This window comes from Capra hircus, chromosome 2 (assembly GCF_001704415.2).
Source record: "Capra hircus breed San Clemente chromosome 2, ASM170441v1, whole genome shotgun sequence".
NCBI lineage: Eukaryota > Metazoa > Chordata > Mammalia > Artiodactyla > Bovidae > Capra > Capra hircus.
In genome coordinates this window covers 108,758,201-108,784,513 of record NC_030809.1, presented here as the reverse complement: position 1 = coordinate 108,784,513, position 26,313 = coordinate 108,758,201, and the positions used below count along the sequence as shown (strand labels likewise).

Below are 26,313 nucleotides of genomic sequence, written 5' to 3'. Positions count from 1 at the left end.
TGAGGGAGAGTGGGTACATGTAGACCTGTGGCTGAGTCCCTTTGCTGTTCACTTGAAACTATCACAACATTGTTAATTGGCCATGTTGTTGTTGTTCAGTCACCCAGTTGTGTCTGAGTCTTCACTTCAGAAAGAATTCAATCGGCTATACCTCAAGACAAAATAAAAAGCTAAGAAAGAAGTCTGTGCTAGGGCCATAGAGAGGCATTCTGGGCAATAAGACCTCAGAGAAGCCCTGAGAGAAAACGCGGGGACTAGGGCAGTCAGGATTAAGTAAACAAGAAGAGATAGGGAGTTTTTTTAATGAAACTTCCACATGTCTTTGCCATTTAAATGTAACCCAACTTCAAAAAAAATTTTCTCCTTTTTAAAAGTTACAACTGACACAAAAATAAACTCAGAATGAATTAAAGATCTAAACGTAAGACCAGAAACTATAAAACTCCTAGAGGAGAACATAGGCAAAACACTCTCTGACATAAATCACAGCAGGAACCTCTATGATCCACCTCCCAGAATTCTGGAAATAAAAGCAAAAATAAACAAATGGGATCTAATTAAAATTAAAAGCTTCTGCACAACAAAGGAAAATATAAGCAAGGTGAAAAGACAGCCTTCTGAATGGGAGAAAATAGCATACGAAACAACTGACAACTAATCTCAAAAGTATACAAGCAACTTATGCAACTCGATTCCAGAAAAATAAACAACCCAATCAAAAAATGGGCCAAAGAACTAAATACACATTTCTCCAAAGAAGACATACAGATGGCTAACAAACACATGAAAAGATGCTCAACATCACTCATTATTAGAGAAATGCAAATCAAAACCACAATGAGGTACCACTTCACACCAGTCAGAATGGCTGTGATCCAAAAGTCTGCAAGCAATAAATGCTGGAGAGGGTGTGGAGAAAAGGGAACCTTCCTACACTGTTGTTGGGAATGCAAACTAGTACAGCCACTGTGGAGAACAGTGTGGAGATTCCTTAAAAAATTGCAAATAGAACTGCCTTATGACCCAGCAATCCCACTGCTGGGCATACACACCAAGGAAACCAGAATTGAAACAGACACAGGTACCCAATGTTCATCGCAGCACTGTTTATAATAGCCAGGACATGGAAACAACCTAGATGTCCATCAGCAGATGAATGGATAAGAAAGCAGCGGGACATATACACAATGGAGTATTACTCAGCCATTAAAAAGAATTCATTTGAATCAGTTCTGATGAGATGGATGAAACTGGAGCCGACTATACAGAATGAAGTAAGCCAGAAAGAAAAACACCAATACAGTATACTAACACATATATATGGAATTTAGAAAGATGGCAATGATGACCCTGTATGCGAGACAGCAAAAGAGACACAGATGTGTAGAGTGGACTTTTGGACTCAGAGGGAGAGGGAGAGGGTGGGATGATTTGGGAGAATGGCATTGAAACATGTATACTATCATGTAAGAAATGAATCGCCAGTCTAAGTCCGATGCAGGATACAGGATGCTTGGGACTGGTGCACGGGGATGACCCAGAGAGATGTTTTGGGGAGGGAGGTGGAAGGGGGGTTCATGTTTGGGAACGCATGTACACCCGTGGTGGATTCATGTCAATGTATGGCAAAACCAATACAGTATTGTAAAGTAAAATAAAGTAAAAATAAAAATTAAAAAAAAAAGAAGATCCTGTGTGCTACAACTAAGACCAGGTGCAACTAATTAAATAAATATTAAAAAGAAAAAAAAAGGTTGTTTTACGTTCTATTCTGGATTTGCTATATAATTTGCATATAAGTGTATGTGTGTATAAATATTTTTAACTTGTAATAAAACTTTACACATGTATTATTTTTGCTTCCATATAATTCATTCCTCGGGATAAATTCATAGAAGTTGAATTGCTAAGTCACAGTATATGAACATTCTTATGGTTATTATTCTATATCACCATTTTGCTTTCTAAACAGGTTTGTACCAGCTTGCCATTATGATCAGCTATTTCAAAATCTTCACTGAATTATGGAGTACGAGTTTTTAAATGTTACATATATATTAAAATAATAAAATAAAAATAATTTAAAATGTTGCATTAGACTACATTACTAATTTTAGAGATGTAGCAATTCAATCCCAGAGAATCTAACTTGTTTAACATTGCAAAACTGATTAATGGCCAGGTCTTCCAGCTCCTTCTTCAGGGTCCTCACTGAAACACACTATCTTCAGTTTCTGGCTTCAGAATATTCTTCTCAGATAGGATACCAGACATGAGTCAAGGGCAAATGAAAGGTATGAGGGAATCAGAAAATCTTCAAGAGGACAGATATGGGAAGGAGATATGGAAGATACAATAAGGAGAAGCCTTGAAGGGCAATTTCCTCAGGTCACGCCAGACAATTTCCATTCCAGGCAGTACATTTACCTGTTTGCAAGCATCAAAGCAGTCAGGACAAGGGAGCTCACTGGACTAGCTGGCAGCGGCAGCACAAGACGGAAAGCTTCATGTTAGAGGATTATAGGAGACAGACATTCACAGCTGCCGAGCGCCCCCTCTAAATCAGTAATGATTAGTGTTATGTCTTACATTTTCAAAGTACTATAGAGTTTCCACAGAACTCCTATATGCAAGCTGAGAAAGCCAAGGCAAGCATCATCTTCCCATTTCACAGATGAGAAAAAGGAGGTTTCAGGGAGCAAAGGTACCATTAAGCACAACTGGCAGAGCAGGGACTGAAACTTTAGTCCCATGATGTTCTCCCATAGTGATGTGCCTTCTAGTTCCTAGTCAGGTGAATTTACTAATAAAAATTAAAACATTTCTTGAACTGCTAGATTTTGAAACTTGTGCTCTAAATTTAATTTTTTTTTTTTAAACAACCTAGAAATTGTAAACCACAAGACTGAGATTCTTTCTTCAGGCAAGTCAATTGATTCTTTTAAAATTGTTTCTTCTTTTCTGAAATGAGAAATTTGAGATAGTTGATCTTTAGGGTCCCTTTCCAATGTCTACCGTATTCTATGTCATTTGATGGGGCATTTTTCTTAAGTAAAACTCCTAATGTCAAGCCTCCTTAAACAAGCGATGTGCTGTAAGCAATTTCAAAATTTTAAAACAATACAAAGAAAACTCTTATTGGACACATATTATAATGACTGGACAATTTTTACTTCCATATCAAAATAGGCAAAAGGATGACAATGTTACTTTCACTTCAGAAAGATTCCAAGAGAAAGAACCAACAAGGAAAAGGGAACACCTTGAAACATGACACCAGAAGAATATTCTGGCTTTCTTTGCTGACCTTTGAAAAGCACACCCAATGAATAATGAGAAGTTATGCCGTAATTCAGGCCAGGTTCAGAAAGTTGAAGGGAACTGGGTAAAGTGCTCAGCTGGCCAAGGTACTTTTCAAATGTGAATGTTCACCCCTGGTTAGTCATGAAGTCAATATAATCAGTAGCAATCTGCATATTTTTTAAATGTAATGAAATAAATTATGGTAAGTTGTCAGAGTGTATCATAGAATGCAGCACAGTGGGAAGTCTGTTTTTTTTTTCTTTTGCATAAAAGAATTTTATTTAGTGGTCAGATCCCAGTGAATAATGCCTGTCATCGCTTGATTCTGTTAACATGTGGTATTAGATATGCTCTTAACAAAATGTATAGTGCATCACCAAAAGCTATTTAGTTTGGATTAGGTAGAGTAAAAGAAAACTTCAAAAATCTTTGTTCTTTGATAGAATTTCTAAAATATAAAAATGAAAAAAACCCAAAGCAGTATTCAAAAATGATAAATGTCACTTTGGACTATGGCAACCCACTCCAGGATCCTTGCCTGGGAAATCCCTTGGACAGAAGAGCGTGGCGCACTGCGGTCCAAAGGTTTGTGAAGAGTCAGACGTGACTGAGCAGGGATAGCAGCAGCCTTTCAAGAACACTCTGTGCTTGTTTCTTTTTCTCATGTTTTACTTATCCCTTAGAGGTAGTCTCACTCCCCCATCTAACCCTCACTCATGATTTCATAAGGTGGACGGTCTTGAGCTGGCTCCAAGGAGCTGGTCCCTTGCTGAGCTCTGAATCTAGGTAGGCACTAGAGGAGGCAGGAAGACTGCTAGATGAAGAAAGAACGGCTCCTTTCTGTTTTGCTTCCCGTTCTCGCCTTCACCCCCAGCCCCACTCTCACCCACCTTCCAGCATTGCATCTGCACCCCAGACAGTGCATCCCAGATGCTGCAGTTGGTTGCATTCTTCCCTCATTCTCAGAATCAGCCTCCTTGTGGTTTCTGAGACGTAACGGCCGGTCAGCGTTTTCTCAGCAGAAGGCCTGTCCAGCTCCACGGTTCCTTCTTCAAGTGTCCGCGTTCTAATAACCCCAACCCCTTCCTATAAGCCTCCATCCTCAGAGCTGTAGCTTTTTCCTGCCATTACTGCCTCCATGAGACCTCAGTGTAGCACTGAGCAAAGTGTTGTGGGCAGACAAGCTCCAGTCCTTGAAATGTTCATTATTGTTTCATCAGAATGTCAATTAACTACGTTGCTAAGCGCACTGTTCAGTTCTGCCGATTCTTCTTCAGAGACAGACTCTCTCAAAAAAAGAAGCAGTGAGTTGATTTGCATTCAAGTCAAGCTCCTTATCTCATGGCAGACTGGTAGCAAACAGCAGATCGATTACTCTGAATAATATCATCTTAGTGACTTGCTCCGGAGAAGGCGATGGCACCCCACTCCAGTACTCTTGCCTGGAAAATCCCATGGACGGAGGAGCCTGGTGGGCTGCAGTCCATGGGGTCGCTAGGAGTCGGACACGACTGAGCGACTTCACTTTCACTTTTCACTTTCATGCATTGGAGAAGGAAATGGCAACCCACTCCAGTGTTCTTGTCTGGAGAATCCCAGGGACGGGGGAGCCTGGTGGGCTGCCATCTGTGGGGTCGCACAGAGTCGGACACGACTGAAGCGACTTAGCGGCAGCAGCGGCAGCAGCGTCAGCAGCAGCGACTTGCTCTTGGTTTATAATTCTTAACATTATAGTCACTCCAAGAATCACTCCTGTGGTTTCTGTCTCCTAATGGAGATCCTGACTGATAGAGAGTTAGGTAGAGATATATTTTGAGTAAACTTTATTTTAATTATATATATGCATGTGTATGGGCTTCCCAGGTTATGCTAGTGGTAAAGGACCTGCCTGCCAATGCTGGATACATAAGAGACGCACATTCGATCCCTGGGTCAGGAAGACCCCCTGGAGTAGGGCATGGTAACCCACTCTAGTATTCTTGCCTGGAGAATCCCCATAGACAGAGTAGCCTGGCGGGCTACAGTCCACAGGGTCACAAAGAGTCAGACATGACTGAAGTGACTTAGCACACACACATGCATGCATGTGTAGAAAACTGTGATATAAAATGTGCCTTATGGTTGTTACTATATTAGCCTAATGGACAGATTACATAGAAAAAAAATTTACCTAAGTCCCGGTTGCAAATGTATCTCAGGGATTCCCTGTGACACTATATTTTTAAAAAATTAGTAAAGGAACTCAAAGAAAGTATTTAAGGAACTCTACTCAATATAAACTTCCACCTACAAATGAGAAAAAAGATAATAATAAGTGAGAGATAACTTACTCTATTTTCAAAGGTTTGACATATGGTTCCTTTCAAGACCTAGAAAAATGTATTAATTTGTACGAGTACATTGTGTGCTGGGACTTCAGAGTACCTCAACTAATTCTGTGTCTTCTTTTATGAAAGTACTTGTCTCTGCCAATCATATTTATGGAGCAAAGAGTCACTTGTGTCAACAATTACAGGAGCAGACTATTAAAACTATTTAAATAGTTTAGATTCTACTATTTAAATACATCCTGCTAACTCAACAATGACTTCACTTAATAGTTCACTAACGTGTGTGTAAGGTCTATGCCTGTCAGGGTCTACTTCCATCATCAGATTTACTGCTGGCTCTAAAGGCAGCTTGGAGCTAAGAAAGCAAAGACAGCATATAACATCTGCACACCTAAGCATTAGCTCCTCACCGTAAATGAGGTACACCCTCTTACCTGTCATCATGAAACTATATAAAACCTTTTGTTGATTTCCTATGAGTGAACACACACACACACTTTCTTTGTAGGGTGTCTGAAAATATGGGGCCAATGATTTCATCCTTTATTATAGAACTATCCATAGGGTGGCCACACAATTTATCACCTATACTGGGTCAGTACAAGAGGCAGGTAGGTGCCCAGGACCCTGAGACAATTCATGCGGAAGTCAGCCTGTGTCTTGCTCTGAAAATATGTTCACATATCAACTATAGGAACTATGACACAATGGAGGGGAAATCAACACAGAGTAAGTGATAAAAGGTAAATAGATCAATATTTCTCTTATGCTTCTAAATACCTTGCATATGAAAACTATTTCTAGCCACATAGGGTCTTTTCCCATCATATAGCCTTTCTTCAGAAAAACTAGAATATGTTAAAGTTCTACAAACAGAAACAACAACTACATTAGGTTAAGTTTCCTAGCTTAACCAAAGAAGGAAGTCATCTGAAAATCATGCTGCGGTGAAGGCAGGCTGGTAAAGTGGGGGAAAGCGCTAGAACAAGAGATAGCAGTATGTGTTTCACTTCAGGTTCAGCCCTTTCATAAACTCACTGTGTGACCTGTAGAATGCCACCTACCCTTTCTGGATTTCCGCTACCTCAGCTGTGAAATGAAACAGTTGGACAAGATAGCTTATGATATCCTTTGCAGTTAGCTCAGTCATATGGATTCCATGTACACTATTCTATCTTGCCTTATGACCAAACTCTAAACCATACAGCTCATCCCAAACTGAGTGCTTCTCAGTATCAAAGGAAGAAACCCCCAATACAAATTAATCCAACAAGAACAACATCTAGCTCTCTTCATTTGCAAGCATTTATTACATATAGAAGCAGCTGAAATGGTTACAGTTTAAGGAACAACAATTTTCAGGCAAACATTCTATTGAGAAACTCTCTTACTGCCTTCTACAGAGCCACTGAGAACTAGGCAATGAAAACTACTATCGTTCCATTTGGTTCCATTCGGTCTGTGTAGGGACAGAATGAAGCAGAGCTGTGTCAAAGTTCTTCCTGTTCTGATGACAGATGGCCAGGCTTGCTGAATGAGAGCTTTTAAAAGAGACCGTGTCCTGCAGATCTAGGGAAAAGGGCAAAAAAGTGCTCCTGGCTCTCACCATCTCTCCTTGCTCACCATCATCAACAGAACCTGACATGAATTCCAAGCCTTGACCTCAGTTAGCAACTCAATATTCCCATGATGCCCAGCTCTCCCATGTCAGCTGAAATTCCATCCAAAGTTATTTCCTCTTCCAAGGTAGTAAAGTTGGAAGTATAAAAGCTCTATAGCCATTTTTTCTCTCTACAGCTCTATAGCCAATTCTTTCCATCTTCCCCCCAGATAAGTAAACTTAAAAACTGGAACAGTAGGGCTCCAAAATAAACACTTTCCACCACATTTATTTACGCCAGTTGAGAACGTCTTCATACTTAGCATACAAAGTGAAGTTCATTCTTTTAAATCTATTCAAATGACCTCTGGGCCATGTAGTCTTATTAAGTGAAAAATAAGTGCAGCTGCTAAAGGATAAGAGAACAAGCAAAAAGAATATTTCCTCTAGGAAACTATGATACTGGGAAACAACCATCATTTATAATAGAATTTGCCAGGGGCAGACAATATCTTACAACTCAGACTCGAAAAATAAAAAGGTAATTTTCATACAAATATTTACATGAGAATTTACGAGTAAGGAATGTCACTTGGCACAATGCCCCACTTTGAAAATAAAAATGTGCTAAATAAAGATAACACTGATACCACTTTAAAGGATAACACCATAAAACATTTTTTAAAAATAAGTTTCCACCTTCTGCCAACTCACTATTGTATGATTGAAACTTGAAGTTAAGCAGCCTAACTTGTTACTGCTATTATATGTCCTCGTGAGACGAAGTTAAGCAGCCTAATTTGTTAGTGCTATTAAACATTGAAATAATGAAGAAAAAGACTATGACAGCCTCAAAGAATTGTTTTCGTAGGTAACGGTGCCTTGGTTTATGTAGAATAGCAAAGCACAGTCTAGGAAAGGAATGGAATTTTCCACTGGCAGTTGGTGTCACCTTGTTGGTAGCTTTGCAAGACACTAAATTCTAATTTATACTGGCAAAGGCTATGGTAATAACACTCAATGCCACAACTGACCTTTTTAAGTTGTGTGATGTGGTAACTCTGACTTCTTTTCAAGCCTCAGATGAATTTTATAAGTTCCTAAAGCCAATGGGTAGCAGATAACCAACTAGAGTGGTCCGAGGACTTAGCAATATCTATCACTGGAAAAACAAATTATTTTCAAAACTGTTTTCTACATATGCCTAAAAGTTACTTACTACAAAGAATAAATTAACAATATTTTTATAAATCAAAGAAAATGCACAAATAACTCTTAGCAAGTCTTATGACTAAAATACTACTTCTGTCACATCAGAAAACATGAGATATAGACTTACAATTACATGAGAATTATATAAAATAATTTGACAGATCCTACCTTTTTCAGGTACCGGATTCCATAGGTAAATATATAAAGGCCATATGAAAATTTCCACCTGTGGAAAGTTTAAAAAGCATTCTATGATACTCAGTTTAAATATTTCACAGCACATTCTGAAATACATGTGTGAAAAAAATTCCATTAAAAGAACCCCCCGACACACACCTTTGCCCCAACCAGGGATTAAACATAATTAGTGACTTCAGTTCAGTCGTTCAGTCATGTCCGACTCTTTACGACCCCATAAATCGCAGCATGCCAGGCCTCCCTGTCCATCACCAACTCCCGGGGTTCACTCAGACTCACGTCCATCGAGTCAGTGATGCCATCCAGCCATCTCATCCTCTGTCATCCCCTTCTCCTCCTGCCCCCAATCCCTCCCAGCATCAGAGTCTTTTCCAATGAGTCAACTCTTCGCATGAGGTGGCCAAAGTGCTGGAGTTTCAGCTTTAGCATCATTCCTTCCAAAGAAATCCCAGGGCTGATCGCCTTCTAAATGGACTGGTTGGATCTCCTTGCAGTCCAAGGGACTCTCAAGAGTCTTCTCCAACACCACAGTTCAAAAGCAGCAATTCTTCGGTGCTCAGTTTTCTTCACAGTCCAACTCTCACATCCATACATGACCACTGGAAAAACCATAGCCTTGACTAGACGGACCTTTGTTGGCAAAGTAATGTCTCTGCTTTTTAATATGCTATCTAGGTTGGTCATAACTTTCCTTCCAAGGAGTAAGCGTCTTTTAATTTCATGGCTGCAGTCACCATCTGCAGTGACTTCAGTGCAGGCTAAACATGTACACTTACCATGAATGGCATACAGTAAATATTTTAAATATTAATAATTATATTTGTAACAATTTTTCTTTCATTCAGTTATTATGTTTGCCTATTCACTCATCTTTTCTTCTTTCAGCATGTGAATTTCCTCTAGTTCATGGCTCACGAAAGGATAGATTTGAACAATATGAAGGTATATAAGATAGTTTGGAATTCTTTGCCTGATTCAGAGATTAAGTAAATGACTTAATTGATGTTCATGTTTTTAGAGAAAACTTTAGTATTTTTAAAGTAGGTAATAGTTTTTCCCTTCATCTTTTAACAAATTTTTATTGGCATCTTTCTGGATATGACTAAAGGAACCTATCTGGAATTGAAACCATCCATCTGATGTACAACTGTTAGCAACAACCTTATACTATCCCAAACTCTGTTCAGCTGTTAGATGGTCACTTTTTTAAGGGGGAAAATCTTCAAGTTCTCTTTCAATGTTAGATGAATTGAATGTTTATGTCTTTTAAAGACTTTACAAAAACACCAAGACTTTATATAACTTATATATATACTATGTGCGCATATATATAATATATGGTTCCTGCAAAAAACCTCAACCTGGTACTCAATTCCCAATTTCATTTTTTTATTTTTCTGAGTGTAAATAGTTGTGCCTTTAAAAACTGGTTGATGTCACAAAACAGAATTCCTGAGATCATGCTGCTCATGGTATCTTGGGTTACAAGTTGTAAATGAACACAAAGGAGAAAGTGACTAGTCAACTTTGTGATGAGGAAATTTGCTTTCTGTGTTTCCAAGCCATGTAAAAATTTCAAATAAGAATCTTTTTTTGTGCTCTTTGATTTTGATTTATTTTCAGTTGAAGTATAGTTGACTTACAATGTCCTGTTAATTTCAGGTGTATAGAACAGTGATACATTAGTTATACATTATATATACACACTGTTTTTGTTTACTAGCTAAATCATGTCCGATCCTTTTGTGACTGCCATGGACTGTAGACCATAATTATATATATGGTCTCAGTTCAGTTCAGTTCAGTCGCTCAGTTGTGTCTGACTCTGTGACCCCATGAATCACAGCACTCCAGGCCTCCCTGTCCATCACCAACTCCCGGAGTTCACCCAAATTCATGTGCATCAAGTCGCTGATGCTATCCAGCCATCTCATCCTCTGTTGTCCCCTTCTCTTCCTGCCTCCAATCCCTCCCAGCATCAGGGTCTTTTCCAATGAGTCAACTCTTTGCCTGAGGTAGCCAAAGTATTAGAGTTTCAGCCTCAGCATCAGTCCTTCCAACGAACACCCAGGACTGGTCTCCTTTAGGATGGACTGGTTAGATCTCCTTGCAGACCAAGGGACTCTCAAGAGTCTTCTCCAACACCACAGTTCAAAAGCATCAATTCTTCAGTGCTCAGCTTTCTTCACAGTCCAACTCTCACATCCATACAGGACCACAGGAAAAACCATAGCCTTGACTAGATGGACCTTTGTTGGCAAAGTAATGTCTCTGCTTTTTAATATGCTATCTAGGTTGGTCATAACTTTCCTTTCAAGGAGTATCTTTTAATTTCATGGCTGCAATCACCATCTACAGTGATTTTGGAGCCCCCAAAAATAGTCTGACACTGTTTCCACTGTTTCCCCATCTATTTCCCATGAAGTGATGGCACTGGATGCCATGATCTTCGTTTTCTGAATGTTGAGCTTTAAGCCAACTTTTTCACTCTCTTCTTTCACTTTCATCAGAGCCTTTTTAGTTCCTCTTCACTTTCTGCCATAGGGTGGTGTCATCTGCATATCTGAGGTTATTAATATTTCTTCTGGCAATCTTGATGCTAGCTTGTGCTTCTTCCAGCCCAGCGTTTCTCATGATGTACTCTGCATGTAACTTAAATAAGCAGGGTGACAATATACAGCCTTGACGTACTCCTTTTCCTATTTGGAACCAGTCTGTTGTTCCATGTCCAGTTCTAACTGTTGCTTCCTGACCTGCATATAGGTTTCTCAAGAGGCAGGTCAGGTGGTCTGGTATTCCCATCTCTTTCAGAATTTTCCACAGTTTATTGTGATCCACACAGTCAAAGGCTTTGGCATAGTCAATAAAGCAGAAAGAGATGTTTTTCTGGAACTCTATTGCTTTTTCCATGATCCAGCAGATGTTGGCAATTTGATCTCTGGTTCCTCTTTTTCTAAAACCAGCTTGAACATCTGGAAGTTCATGGTTCATGTATTGCTGAAGCCTGGCTTGGAGAATTTTGAGCATTACTTTAGTAGTGTATGAGATGAGTGCAATTGTGCGGTAGTTTGAGCATTCTTTGATATTGCCTTTCTTTGGAGTTGGAATGAAAACTGACCTTTTCCAGTCCTGTGGCCACTGCTGAGTTTTCCAAATTTGCTGGCATATTGAGTGCAGCACTTTCACAGCATCATCTTTCAGGATTTGAAATAGCTCAACTGGAATTCCATCACCTCCACTAGCTTTGTTTGTAGTGATGCTTTCTAAGGCCCACTTGACTTCACATTCCAGGATGTCTGGCTCTAGGTGAGTGATTGCACCATCGTGATATATGGTCTAGAGTATGGTCTATATTCTTTTTCAGATTAATTTCCCTTACAGGTTATTACAACTTATTGAGTAGATTTCCCTGTGCTATACAGTAGGTCCTTGTTGTTGATCTATCTTATATATAGTAGTGCGTATATGTTAATTCCGTTCTAATTTATCCCTTTCCCTTCCCTTCTGATAAACCATAACAAGTAAGATTTTTTGTAAAGGTTATTTGAGGAGATGATTCAGGTTACAAAGCTCTTTTGAGGTAAGAAGAAAAGAACAATAGCAGTGAGCTCAGAGAGCTGAGTAAGACTCGATTGTAGACGCAAATGTCCCTGAGTTTCATTCCTGGACTGAATGACTCTTCAAACATCCTGGAATTCAAGTCAGAAGTAACCTTTAGAGAAGAGTTTTGAACTTTAGGATTGAAAATCATCAACTAATAATCCATAAAACCTGAATTCAGACCGGAACAAAAAGCAATGATTCTAAAACTTCTTACAAAAGCCTTCCTTTAAGCAAAGTCAGTTTACTTACTGCAGTGTCAAAGCCAAGGCCTTAATTTTAACCCCATCTCCATTATCAATTTTTTTTGGTGGCTGCGGGTGAGAGTATCTGTGTATTTCTTTCTGTTAGGATGTATAAATTCTAAATCAGAAGTGAAGACCTGGTATGGCTCTAAGGGTATGTATCTCATGCAGTTATACAGAGCATGATGCTAGGTTTAATGTTTTTCTGTTACTATCTTGAGATTCTTAATAATTGTTGAACAAGGAGCTCCATATTTTATTGTTCATTGGTTCCTAGAATTATATAGCTGGTTCTGGTCAAGATTCATAGATTCTCTTAAATTTGAGCAAACCTATTGATATCTCTTGACCTCAATTCCATCTCTATAATGGGAGAGTGGTTTATATTACACTGTTTTTGATATTTACACTGTTTTGATACATTGATACCCTAAGGATTTGATGGAAAAAGTAATTTCCACTTCTCTCTAGTTCCTCTGACTCATGATTGTATTAAACCAGCCTAATTCACACATTTGCAAGTCACTTTTTGGTCTCTGAAGACAAGTGAATTCACAACTCCTAGACTAAATGATTTAAACAGCTGTTTCAGCTCTAGAACATTTGTTGTCCAGTCACCAAGTCATGCCCAACTCTTTGTGACCCAGTGGACTGCAGCATGCCAGGCTTTCCTGTCCCTCACCATCTCCTGGAGTTCGCCCAAGTTCATGTCCATTGCATCAGTGATGTCATTCTATCATCTCCTCCTCTGTTGCCCTCTTCTCCTTTGCCCTCTTCACCTCCCCTTCACGGCCTTGTCACGTCAAAGGGACTTGCATAACGCAATGAAGCTATGAGCCATGCCATGCAGGGCACCCAAGATGGATGAATCATAGTGGAGAGTTCTGACAAAACATGATCCACTGGAGGAAGGAACAGCAAACCCCCAGTATACTTGCCGTGAGAGCCCCATTAACTGTATAAGACACTTAGATCAGGCAGTTTTTACAGATAACAAAGAAACTTTATGAAAGTCATTGGAACCCCTATAATCACTCATGTAACTACATTTTCTTTCATAAAATGACCCAGCTTTCATAAGACATAGATTATATTATAGGAACATGAATGCCTCCATCATCTGAATAACAATCTGTGATGAATATCTATAAGGCAGAGTTTATTTCCACCAAATATCTACAGAAGCAATATTTTCAAGGATTTTTCCATATTCAGGAAGTCCTTTGTTTTATTTTTGTAGTTTCATGTAAGTTACAGTTTTAAATGGTGCCTAGCTACCAGCCATTGACACAACCCCTCTCAACCTCCCACTAAAATATCTATTAAAAAGAAAGGTAAATAAAGGTGCATGCAACCACAAAAAGTAAAAAATGACCTTGTACCTATTGCAGGAATCAAAGAATTACAGAAGAAGAAAAAAAAAGAATAAAATTAGAAATAAAAATATAATTAGAGGCAACAAGAAACAAGCTATTGGTCTTAAAGGAAGTAGGAAAATCTGAGTATATCTTCCTGTCTCCACTTTCTGCCATCTTGTACAGAAATGCAAAAATTTGCATCAATCAGAAACCTAGACAGCCCTCTGCCATGAATGAAACTTTTGAGGCAGGAGGAGAATCCCCCCACCTTGTCAATTCATGACTGTTCAAAAGACGACTAAGAAAAAAGGAAGTATTTAGCACCCTGGGAGTTCCAGTTACAGAGAAGGTGACTTAGGGGCAAAATGATTCATGATGGTGTTGCGTTCTGGAGGTTGGAGTTCTTACAACCCATTTAACTGACAGAGAACAAGATATAGAGATAGCTGCTCTATGTGAAATTCCTCTGGTCCACTGAAAGTAGACCAAGGCCTATAGTCATCAACCTGCTACAAGGTCGGAGAGCTAAAAGAGGACTTTTACTAGCAAAAAAGAGAACAGAGAGTGAGGTAAAAGTCAATCTATACATCTTCTCTGCGAGCAGGTCTAGATGGATATTTCCAAATTCAGGAATGAAAAAAATCTAAATGTCAATACTGGTCTACTAAGAAGTATTTATTGCATAAATACGGAAAGAAAAGAGCATGCTAAGGATCCAAAGAAAGAACCACCTCCTAAAGTTAACTCCGGGGAGGAATCCGATGTCCTTTTTAGAAAAGCATTTGGTGGTGTTAGATATGTCTCCTAAAATCAGAAGAAGAAAGCCACAAATTAGTAAGACTACTGGGTAAGATAAAAAGAGATTATAAGTGAAACAAAAAAGCAATATAAGGATTCTAAAAATGAAGTGAAGGAATATTATCCACATGAGGGGGAAGGGGAAAAAATGCACACATATCCTGCTAAAAATCATTGATGTAGAAGATAAACCATCTCCATAGGGCTGGAGAAAAGAACCAATAGATGAAAGAAGACCTAAGATCCAGAGAATCAGAAATCAAGTCTAATTATAGCTGCTTCTGAGAAAACTCAACTGAAGGATTTAAACGGAATAACCAAAGATACAACTGAAAAAAAAAACCAACTGACTGAAAAGAATAAGGTCAACATTGTATTCTGAACAATATCAATTCAAAGCCACATCCTGACAAATTTTGAATCCTTGGGTTAAAAAAAAAATCCTTCAATATCCATGCACAAAAACAAAAAAAGTCAACATACAAATCAATTGAAAATATGTCACCATCAAAGGAACAAATATCCAGTAGTCTTAACTTCTCCTTTGCATCACTAAATTTATAGAAAAGAGAGAACATTCCATCAAAGAAAGCTACTGCCAACCAAACTGCTTTCATCTGTTAAAAAAAATAAAAGTAAAACATTCTCAGATAATCAAAAGTTCTGAAAATACATTACTCTTTAACCATTACTAAACAAATTACTTTGGTCAATTCCAACTCGCAGAGATAGAAGCAAAAGTTAAGAATTCAAAAAGTATGATTTTAGAATAAAAGAAGTATTGTTAACAGCATAAATAATTGCTGTAAATTTCATTGGGGAAATTTGGGCAAACAATGCCCAATAAACTGTGGAAAATTCTGAAAGAGATGGGAATACCAGACCACCTGACCTGCCTCTTGAGAAACCTGTATGCAGGTTAGGAAGCAGCAGTTAGAACTGGACATGGAACAAATAGGAAAAGGAGTACGTCAAGGCTATATATTGTCACCCTGCTTATTTAACTTATATGCAGCGTACATCATGAGAAACGCTGGGCTGGAGGAAGCATAAGCTGGAATCAAGATTGCTGGGAGAGATATCAATAACCACAGATATGCAGATGACATCACCCTATGGCAGAAGGTGAAGAAGAACTAAAGAGCTTCTTGATGAAAGTGAAAGAGAAGAGTGAAAAAGTTGGCTTAAAACTCAACATTCAGAAAATGAAGATCATGGCATCCGGTCCCATCACTTCATGACAACTAGATGGGAAACAGTGGAAACAGTGTCAGACTTTATTTTTCTGGGCTCCCAAATCACCGCAGATGGTGATTGCAGCCACGAAATTAAAAGATGCTTGCTCCTTGGAAGGAAAGTTATGACCAACCTAGATAGCATATTAAAAAGCAGCGACATTATTTTGCCAACAAAGGTCTGTCTAGTCAAGGCTATGGCTTTTCCAGTAGTCATCTATGGATGTGAGAGTTGGACTATAAAGAAAGCTGAGAGCCGAAGAATAGATGATTTTGAACTGCGGTGTTGGAGAAGACTCTTGAAGAATCCCTTGGACTGCAAGGAGATCTAATCAGTCCATCCTAAAGGAGATGAGTCCTGGACGACTGATGTTGAAGCTGAAACTCCAATACTTTGGCCACCTGATGTGGAGAGCTGACTCATTTGCAGACCCTGATACTAGGAAAGATTGAGGGCAGGAGGAGAAGGGGAAAACAGAGGATGAGACAGTTGGATAGCATCACCAACACAATGGACATGGGTTTGGGTGAACTCCGGGAGTTGGTGATGGACAGGGAGGCCTGGCGTGCTGCGGTTCATGGGGTCGCAAAGAGTCGGACGTGACTGAGCAACTGAACTGAACTGAACTGAATGCCCAGTTAAATGCTACTGTTCTTAAGGGGCAATTTAGTACAAAATATTTAAAAACAATAATCAAAGGATGAATTATCAGATTATATTACTGGAAGAAGGGACTGGAGAAGGGAAGCATTAAATTTATTCTTAAAGAGAAATTTCAAGACACTGTGGTCATGGTAAGAGAAATATAGTTAAAAGAATGTTTCTTTAAAAACTTAGAGGATGTCTGGTTAAAGATGGCAATGTTTTGGGTGCACTGAATTGGGTGATGGGTGATAGGTCTGATGGGTGCATGAATTTACCTATGTGCCTTTATGAATATAGCACTAAACAGGCAGAAGAGGAACTTTGTCAAGGAAAGCATAAACTCAAAAGGACACAGACAACAGGGTTGAGGATAACCACCTCACTGTGGAGCCTGCTGTCAGAACCAGGGGCTGGCTGGATCCTAAGCTGTGGTTGGAGGATGCTCAGAATCACCAGAGAATCCCAGAAAGATTCCAGATGAGAAAGCAACTCTGCAAGGGAGGAACCTCTATTGGACCGAGAGGTCTCAGGATTAGCTTGCTCAATTCCAGACTGTTGCTAAGTGGCAAAACCAGGACACAAACCTAGTGCAACACTCTCTCAAAAGCCTCCTCTCAAATTCCACAGAATTAGCATGCATTTCTCTGCCTAGATGTGTTCCACACTATACTTGATTGGACATGGAAACCTTTCATAGCCATCAAGCCTGAAAATGAGAATGGAAAGCTAGTAAAAACTACCACCCACAGAATCTGTTTTATTGTCCTTATACAATAAGGCTAAAAGTGTTCTTTGTCAAAGTAAGACTAATAAAATGTGCCATAAAAGCAGAGAATCAGAGTGTTGAGGTCTTCTGTTTTATTGCCAGGTGTCACTCACATGGCACAGGGATCCTAACTGATAGAGGAGGCAGATGCAGGGAGAGACATCCAGGAGCAGCTCCCTGAGCCCAACTTAGCACATCATCCTCGAGAAAGGAGGACAGCCCCTGTGGCCAATTTCTTTACAACATTTCTGGAGAACTTGCTCTGGGCTAACAGCAGTTCTGAGCCCTTTACAAGCAGAAAGTCATTCAGTGAAAACTATTCCACACAACAAAGTAGGTACTATTAACATCATCCCTAATTTTCCTTCAAATGAGGAAATAAGCCCAGAGAGGTTCACTGACTTCTCAAAGTTCACACAGCCAGGAAGGGAGAACACCAGAACTGCAAACCAGGCAGCATGATTTCAACATCCCAACTCTTAACTATTATGCTCTGCTGCCTCTTCTTGATGTTACACAGCTGAAAACTGAAGACAATGTATTCGGCTGAAATGGTATTTCCAACCAAGGGGCCATTCATAGATACCACATGATGAGAACAGTCTCTGTCCTGATGACTAGAAACTGGCTGCTTATAAAATTGGAAGTAGGGAAGGGCTGCACTTGGGATTCTTCTCAATACCAGGGCACTTAGACAATACTGAGCTTGTTCACTAAAGTCACCAGTAAAATCCCAGGACCCTTCTCCATCTTAGCCACTCATCTTGTCCATGTACTGCAACACTATTCCTCCTTTGAGATTTATGTCAAATGCTAGCTATTCCATGAAGCCACCTTTTCTGAGCACTGCAACAATGAAAGCATTATAATTCTTTCACGGTGTGTTTCTTACCTCCTTATCTCATCTTTGATTACAGCCACAAACCTCCGACTTGCTTGTGAGCTCCAAGTAAGTATGACTGAATATTATTTATTTTGTGTTTCTGACAGCAGAGTGTTTGGCGAGAAATAGTTCCTAAATTGACATCTGAATTTTTATTAATGATATGAGCACTCCCTTTAACTTCTTTACGTATAGGTTTATTTTAACCAAAATAGTCTTTAATCAAATAATTTTACCAACTGTTTCCAGGAACTGTGCAAAATATGAGTAAGAAAGGGGAAAGACATGCCAAATGCTTGTAATGCAGTTTTTTTACATGACCAATATAGCAAAAATTTGGAATCTAAGAAAGTCAACTCTGGAATGGTCTAAATAATAATTTAAAAATACTGTTACTGAATGCAAAACTAGGATGCCTTATTAGAATACATATTAGCATGTAGTTCCTTTGATTCTGACTGAATTTATCAATTTGAGACATTTCACATTTTCACTGTTCCATCATTTAAGGTTAAAAAAAACACACTGCTTACCAAATATATGAATAAAGTGAAGTAGGGCTTACATCTTTTCTTCATGAAATTTAATATAAACTTCATTTTAAACTTCATATATCTTGCAAATTTTTACAAATAAAGTGAAACTACTATTGTTGTTCAATTGCTAAGTCATGTCTGCCTCTTTGTGATCCCAAGGACTGCAGCACGCCAGGCTCCTCTGTCCTCCACTATCGCTCAGTTTGCTCAAATTCATGTCCATTGAGTTGGCGGTGCAATCTAACCGTCTCATCCTCTGCTACCCACTTCTTCTTTTGCTTTCAATCCTTCCCAGTATTAGGGTCTTTTCCAATGAGTCGATTCTTTGCATCGGGTGACCAAAGTATTAGAGCTTCAGCTTCAGTATCAGTCCTTCCAATGAATACAGGATTGATTTCCTTTAGGATTGGCTGGTTTGATCTGCTTGCAGTCCAAGGGACTCTCAAGAGTCTTCTCCAGCACCACAGTTCCAACGCATCAGTTCTTGAGCACTCAGCCTTCTTTATGGACCAACTCTCATATCCATACACGACTACTGGAAAAACCATAGCTTTGACTATATGGACCTTTGCCAGCACAGTGATGTCTCTGCTTTTTAATATGCTATTTAGGTTTGTCATAGGTTTTCTTTCCAACAAGCAAGTGTCTTTTGATTTCACGGCTGCAGTCACTATCCTCAGTGATTTTGGAGCCCAAGAAAAGAAAATCTATCACCGCTTCCACTTCTTCATAGTGAAACTATGGAGTTTGATAAATGAAAAAATATTCTGAAATTAATTAGTAAAGACTTTGTATACTGATATGGTTGTACATTGGTATTCGTGGGGAATTGATACCAAATAACAGTGTCAAATATCAAAATCCAAGGATGCTAAAGCCCCTTATATAAAATGGTATAGTGTTCGCCTACAAACTACAAACTGTACACATTCTCCTGTACACTTGAATCATTTCTAGAGTACCTAATACAATGTAAATATTATGTAAATAGCTGCTAGTATGTGGCAAATTCAAATTTTGCATTTTGAAACTTTCTGGACTTATTTTTCCCAAATATTTTCAATCCCTGGTTGGTTGAAATTTGTGGAAATGGAACCCACAGACACAGAAAGCCAACTGTACTTTACATAAATCTATCCTTTCACCTCCCAAGGATCGAACCTGGGTCCCCTGCATTGCAGGTAGATTCTTTATTGTCTGAGCCACCAGGAAGCCCCACAAAGAAGATTAAATTCCTGTTTTTCTACTGAAAACCTCAAAGCTTATGACTTTCATAAGGTACGAACAAAGCTACAGTATAAACATGGTATACTCATATTTCATCATTTCTTCAGTCAAGTACATCAGGACTTAAAAACACCCTTCAAAATGGTTTCTGTGTATCAGATACATTCACTTCCACAGTGTTTTTTTTTTTAATTAATTTTTATTTTTACTTCATTTTACTTTACAATACTGTATTGGTTTTGCCATACATCGACATGAATCCACCACGGGTGTACATGCGATCCGAAACATGAACCCCCCTCCCACCTCCCACCCTATATCATCTCTCTGGATCATCCCCGTGCACCAGCCCCAAGCATCCTGTATCCTGCATCAAACACAGACTGGCGATTCGTTTCTTACATGATAGTATACATGTTTCAATGCCATTCTCCCAAATCATCCCACCCTCTCCCTCTCCCTCAGAGTCCAAAAGTCCGCTCTACACATCTGTGTCTCTTTTGCTGTCTTGCATACAGGGTCATCACTATCATCTTTCTAAATTCCATATATATGTGTCAGTATACTGTATTGGTGTTTTTCTTTCTGGCTTACTTCACTCTGTATAATCGGCTCCAGTTTCATCCATCCCATTAGAACTGATTCAAATGTATTCTTTTTAATGGCTGAGTAATACTCCATTGTGTATATGTCCCACCGCTTTCTTATCCATTCATCTGCTGATGGACATCTAGGTTGTTTCCATGTCCTGGCTATTATAAACAGTGCTGCGATGAACATTGGGGTACACGTGTCTCTTTCAATTCTGGTTTCCTCAGTGTGTATGCCCAGCAGTGGGATTGCTGGGTCATAAGGCAGTTCTACTTGCAATTTTTTAAGGAACCTCCACACTGTTCTCCATAGTGGCCCACCAGCAGTGCAAGAGGGTTCCCTTTTCTCCACACCCTCTCCAGTATTTATTGCTTGCAGACTTTTGGATCGCGGCCATTCCACAGTGTTTTGAAGTGAAGTTAACTGTGGCTTCAAACTTAATAGGCATCTTAATCATCAACTTTATGAAGTGAACAGTACTTCTATTTACTAGGCGTTCTTTGAGGATCAACTAAGTATTTTCATAAGTTAGTAGTAGCTGCATTCCTTGAGCACTCACTTAATGCCTGGTACCATCACAGGCTTTTGTATGTACTAACTTATTCTCATGTTATGAGAACCCTATGGGGTAGATGCTACTATCATTCCGATCCTACAGACATGGAAAAATAATTTAGGTCACTTGCCTAAAAGCACAGTTAGCAAGTAATGAATTAGGGGATTGAAACCCAGGCAATCTGATTCCAGGGACCACACTCCTTTCTACTACATACTGCCTCTTTATTTTAACATAAAAGTTAAAACAGAAGTTATATTTTTTTATTGCAAAGTACATTACTCTATAGCTTTTTCTCCAAACATATTTAGCAAAATCAGTGGAATTATTCTGACAGCTATGGCCTCCACTTTCAAGCTCCTTTTTGATGCTAAGGCAGGAAGGCAAATAAAACTCTGTTGTCTTCTCTTTCTTTCTCCACAAATGTTAAGCATACACTCCAAGTGAAATGACTTGGCAAGATTCCTGGTTAAGAGTTGGCGTCACGAATGTGTGATGCTTACCCTAGAAGGACAACAGCTTACTGAGGGCAAAGATTTGGTCTTACAGGTGTTTGAGTGCAACATTGGTATATTTCTGTGTACATAAATCAAAGCTATCCATCTCCCAATTTTTATGTTTGAACACAAGTTTTTCTTTTTTATTACTTTTAATTAATTAATTTATTTAATTGGAGGCTAATAACTTTACAACATTGTAGTGGTTCTTGCCATACTTTGACACAAATTAGCCTTGGGTATGCATGTGTCCCCCGTCCTGAATCCCCCACCCCTCCCCATCCCATCCCTCAGGGTTGTCCCAGTGCACCAGCCCTAAGCACCCTGTCTCATGCATCGAACCTGGACTGGAGATCTATTTCACATATGGTAATATACATGTTTCAATGCTATTCTCTCAAATCATTCCACCCTTTCCCTCTCCCACAGAGTCCAAAAGTCTATTCTTTATATCTGTGTCTCTTTTGCGGTCTCGCATATAGGATCATTGTTACCATCTTTCTAAATTTCATATATATGTGTTAATATACTGTATTAGTGTTTTTCTTTCTGACTTACTTCACTCTGTATAATCGGCTCCAGTTTCATCCACCTCATTAGAACTGATTTAAATGTATTCTTTTTAATGGCTGAGTAATATCCCATTATGTATATGTACCACAGCTTTCTTATCCATTCATCTGCTGATGGACATCTAGGTTGCTTCCGTGTCCTGGCTATTGTAAACAGTGCTGCGATGAACATTGGGGTACATGTGTCTCTTTCCATTCTGGTTTCCTCAATGTGTATGCCCAGCAGTGGGATTGCTGGGTCGTATGGCAGTTCTATTTTCAGTTTTTTAAGGAATCTCCAAACTGTTCTCCATAGTGGCTGTACTAGTTTGCATTCCCACCAACAGAGTAAGAGGGTTCCCTTTTCTCCACACCCTCTCCAGCATTTATTGTTTGTAGACTTTTTGATGGCAGCCATTCTGACTGGCGTGAGATGGTACGTCATTGTGGTTTTGATTTGCATTTCTCTGATAATGAGTGATGTTGAGCACTTTTTCATGTGAACACAAGCTTTTCTTAACAGCCTTACTCTATCAAATAGCCTTGTTTTTTCACCAGCGAAGGTAGTGATCCCAGGGGTTCCATCCACACCCTTGTTCTACCAATGAAAACATCAGGTTCAGAGAAATGTGTAACTTCCCTATGTTCCCAGATAAACTGGTGGAAGAAAACAGGGCTCCTCATTTTTCACACCAGGTCTCCTTTGTCTACATCTTAAAAGCCCTATAGCCTTAAGGTCTAGACTAGAAACAGATAATGACACCCTGAGTTCAGAAAATACTCAGGGTGATACACTCAGAATTGATACACTGCCAATTCTCTGAGAAAGCAGGTAATGTCCATTAGTGCACAGACATCAAATTTCACAAATTATTATTATTATTTTTTTTTTTACAGAGCCACAGGTGCCAGACTTCTGTTCATCTGGGTGGTTGGCGGGTTGGCTGGATTTTTGGTTTGTAGAACAAAATTAGGTCCTTCAATTGTATTTTGCATTCAGTAAGTCTAACAAAGCCATCAGACATCACTGAACCGTGTTAATGATGCAGACACATGTTTCTTTCTTGTTCCACAGGGTTTTAGCCAAAATACCTCCCCTCAAAGATTAGACATGGGTTCGACCCCTGAGTTGGGAAGATCCCCTGGAGCAGGAAATGGCAACCCACTCCAGTATTCTTGCCTGGAAAATCCCAGAGACAGAGGAGCCTGGGGGGCTACAATTCATAGGGTCACAATGAGTTGGACATGACTGAAGTGACTTAGCATGCAAAGATTAGTTTTAGAATGTAGCATTTTGAAGTGAAGATAGATTTGAAGTCTTAGTTAAACAATTGATAGGTTTTATCTGAAGACATTTTTAAAAAGAGATAAGAATTTTTAAGTCTGTATTCTCCATTTCAAATTGTTACTGGGACACTAATTTTATTAATTGAAGACAACAGAGATGATCATCAGCTAGGAAGAAAGTCAATTGACTTTAGCTTGAAAAATTCCATAAATTTAAAGAATGAAACAAAGATGAGATTAAAGATTCTTTTCTTGGAAACTCTGATATACAATCTAAATTCCCAAGATAGCGTTCAAACTTTAATCGGTTTAGGAATCCAAAGAAATAGTCTAGCTAGGAGAAAAGATATGACTCAGCCTATGGACCAGTTATGCAGACCTGAGTTTCGCCTCAAAGCAAACATCCCCTAAAATTGTTTCTATGTCCATCAATAAGTAACTCTGTGACTCTAAGTAGTTTTCCTCATTTGCTGAAGGCTCAGCTTTCACTTTTCACTTTCATGCACTGGAGAAGGAAATGGCAACCCACTCCACTGTTCTTGCCTGGAGAATCCCAGGGACGGGGGAGCCTGGTGGGCTGCCGTCTATGGGGTCGCACAGAGTCGGACACGACTGAAGAGACTTAGCAGCAGCAGCAGCAGCAGCAGCTGTTTCTCTGTTGGAGAAGCAACAGACTTATCAACGCAGTCACTGAGGTTGGAGGTAAGTCAAACCTATTCACTTCATTCTCAGGATCAGTGTGAACTTAATCTGAGCCAGAACTGTCTTCATTAAATCATTGATTGAAAAAACAGGTTAGGCACTTCCATAACATGCAAAATAATGTTATATATTTCATGAATATACATACTCATATACATATATACACATATATGTAGCATAAAAATAAAGAAGGAAATATAAACACCAAATTGAGGATAGAGATTGACTGGAGGGTAGAGCAGAACATAGAAGGGGTCTATAGAGAGCTTCAGCTGCTTCTGTAATATTTTAATCCTTTAAAACAAGACTGGAGAGAGCTCAGAGGGTCTCTGTTATATTAGTCTCTGTATTGAAGAATCAGTTCAGTTCAGTTAAGTTGCTCAGTCGTGTCCAACTCTTTGTGACCCTGTGAATCGCAGCACGCCGGGCCTCCCTGTCCATCACCATCTCCCGGAGTTCACTCAGACTCACGTCCATCGAGTGTGTGATGCCATCCAGCCATCTCATCCTCTGTCGGCCCCTCTCCTCCTGCCCCCAATCCCTCCCAGCATCAGAGTCTTTTCCAATGAGTCAACTCTTTGCATGAGGTGGCCAAAGTACTGGAGTTTCAGCTTTAGCATCATTCCTTCCAAAGAAATCCCAGGGCTGATCTCCTTCAGAATGGACTGGTTGGATCTCCTTGCAGTCCAAGGGACTCTCAAGAGTCTTCTCCAACACCACAGTTCAAAAGCATCAATTCTTCGGCGCTCAGCCTTCTTCACAGTCCAACTCTCACATCCATACATGACCCCAGGAAAAACCATAGCCTTGACTAGACGGACCTTAGTCGGCAAAGTAATGTCTCTGTTTTTTAATATACTATCTAGGTTGGTCATAACTTTCCTTCCAAGGAGTAAGCGTCTTTTAATTTCATGGCTGCAATCACCATTTGCAGTGATTTTGGAGACCCCCAAAATAAAGTCTGACACTGTTTCCACTGTTTCCCCATCTATTTCCCAGGAAGTGATGGGACCGGATGCTATGATCTTCGTTTTCTGAATGTTGAGCTATAAGCCAACTTTTCACTCTCCTCTTTCACTTTCATCAAGAAGCTTTTTAGTTCCTCTTCACTTTCTGCCATAAGGGTGGTGCCATCTGCATATCTGAGGTGACTGATATTTCTCCCGGCAATCTTGATTCCAGCTTGTGCTTCTTCCAGTCCAGCGTTTCTCATGATGTACTCTGCATAGAAGTTAAATAAGCAGGGTGACAATATACAGCCTTGACGTAATCCCTTTCCTATTTGGAACCAGTCTGTTGTTCCATGTCCACTTCTAACTGTTGCTTCCTGACCTGCATACAGATTCCTCAAGAGGCAGGTCAGGTGGTCTGGTATTCCCATCTCTTTCAGAATTTTCCACAGTTTATTGTGATCCACACAGTCAAAGGCTTTGGCATAGTCAATAAAGCAGAAAGAGATGTTTTTCTGGCACTCTCTTTCTTTATCGATGATTCAGTGGATGTTGGCAATTTGATCTCTGGTTCCTCTGCCTTTTCTAAAACCAGCTTGAACGTCAGGGAGTTCATGGTTCACATATTGCTGAAGCCTGGCTTGGAGAATTTTGAGCATTACTTTACTAGCATGTGAGATGAGTGCAATTGTGCGGCAGTTTGGGAATTCTTTGGCATTGCCTTCCTTTGGAGTTGGAATGAAAACTGACCTTTTCCAGTCCTGTGGCCACTTCATTATAAAAAAAGATACTGTGAATAAGAATTATGTTCAGTAAAACATATTACAGTAAATGATTATGTCTTTCCTTTCTCACACCTGGAAACTATGAATGGCTTTTTCATTGTATACCATCAGTCCAAGCATCATTTTCTAAGCATCATAACTAGTTTTACTCTTTTCCTGTCATTTATAGTTATGCTTTGAAGGCTAAAATTACTATTGGAGAAGTTTCAGGTATTGTCCACATTTTATACTGACTTCTAAATCTACTGTGATCCATTTCTTAGATCTAACTACTTTGATTTGGATATTGAGTTTTTTTAATGCTTTGTTTGTAAATTCTAACAGCAGTCAAATTTTACTGATTCTCTCTTCAGTTCTCCATTGGGGTCCATTCTTTTCTTTCCAGGTTGATTTCTCTTGTCAAATGCCCAGCAAGGTTGAATTCAGCATCTCTGGCCTTTGGCCCCTCCCATGAGTC

General features: G+C 39.4%; 1 protein-coding gene across 3 annotated transcripts in view; it reads right to left on the bottom strand.

Annotated features, from left to right (window-relative positions):
* Positions 1-26,313, bottom strand: part of CERS6 (ceramide synthase 6) — a 348,839-nt gene that overhangs the window by 142,512 nt on the left and 180,014 nt on the right. For all 3 annotated transcript variants that reach the window (XM_018064064.1, XM_018064070.1, XM_005676017.3), the window contains exon 4: positions 8,614-8,671. In XM_018064064.1, coding sequence (XP_017919553.1) covers positions 8,614-8,671 — 58 coding nt within the window. The remainder of the gene's footprint in view (positions 1-8,613; positions 8,672-26,313) is intronic.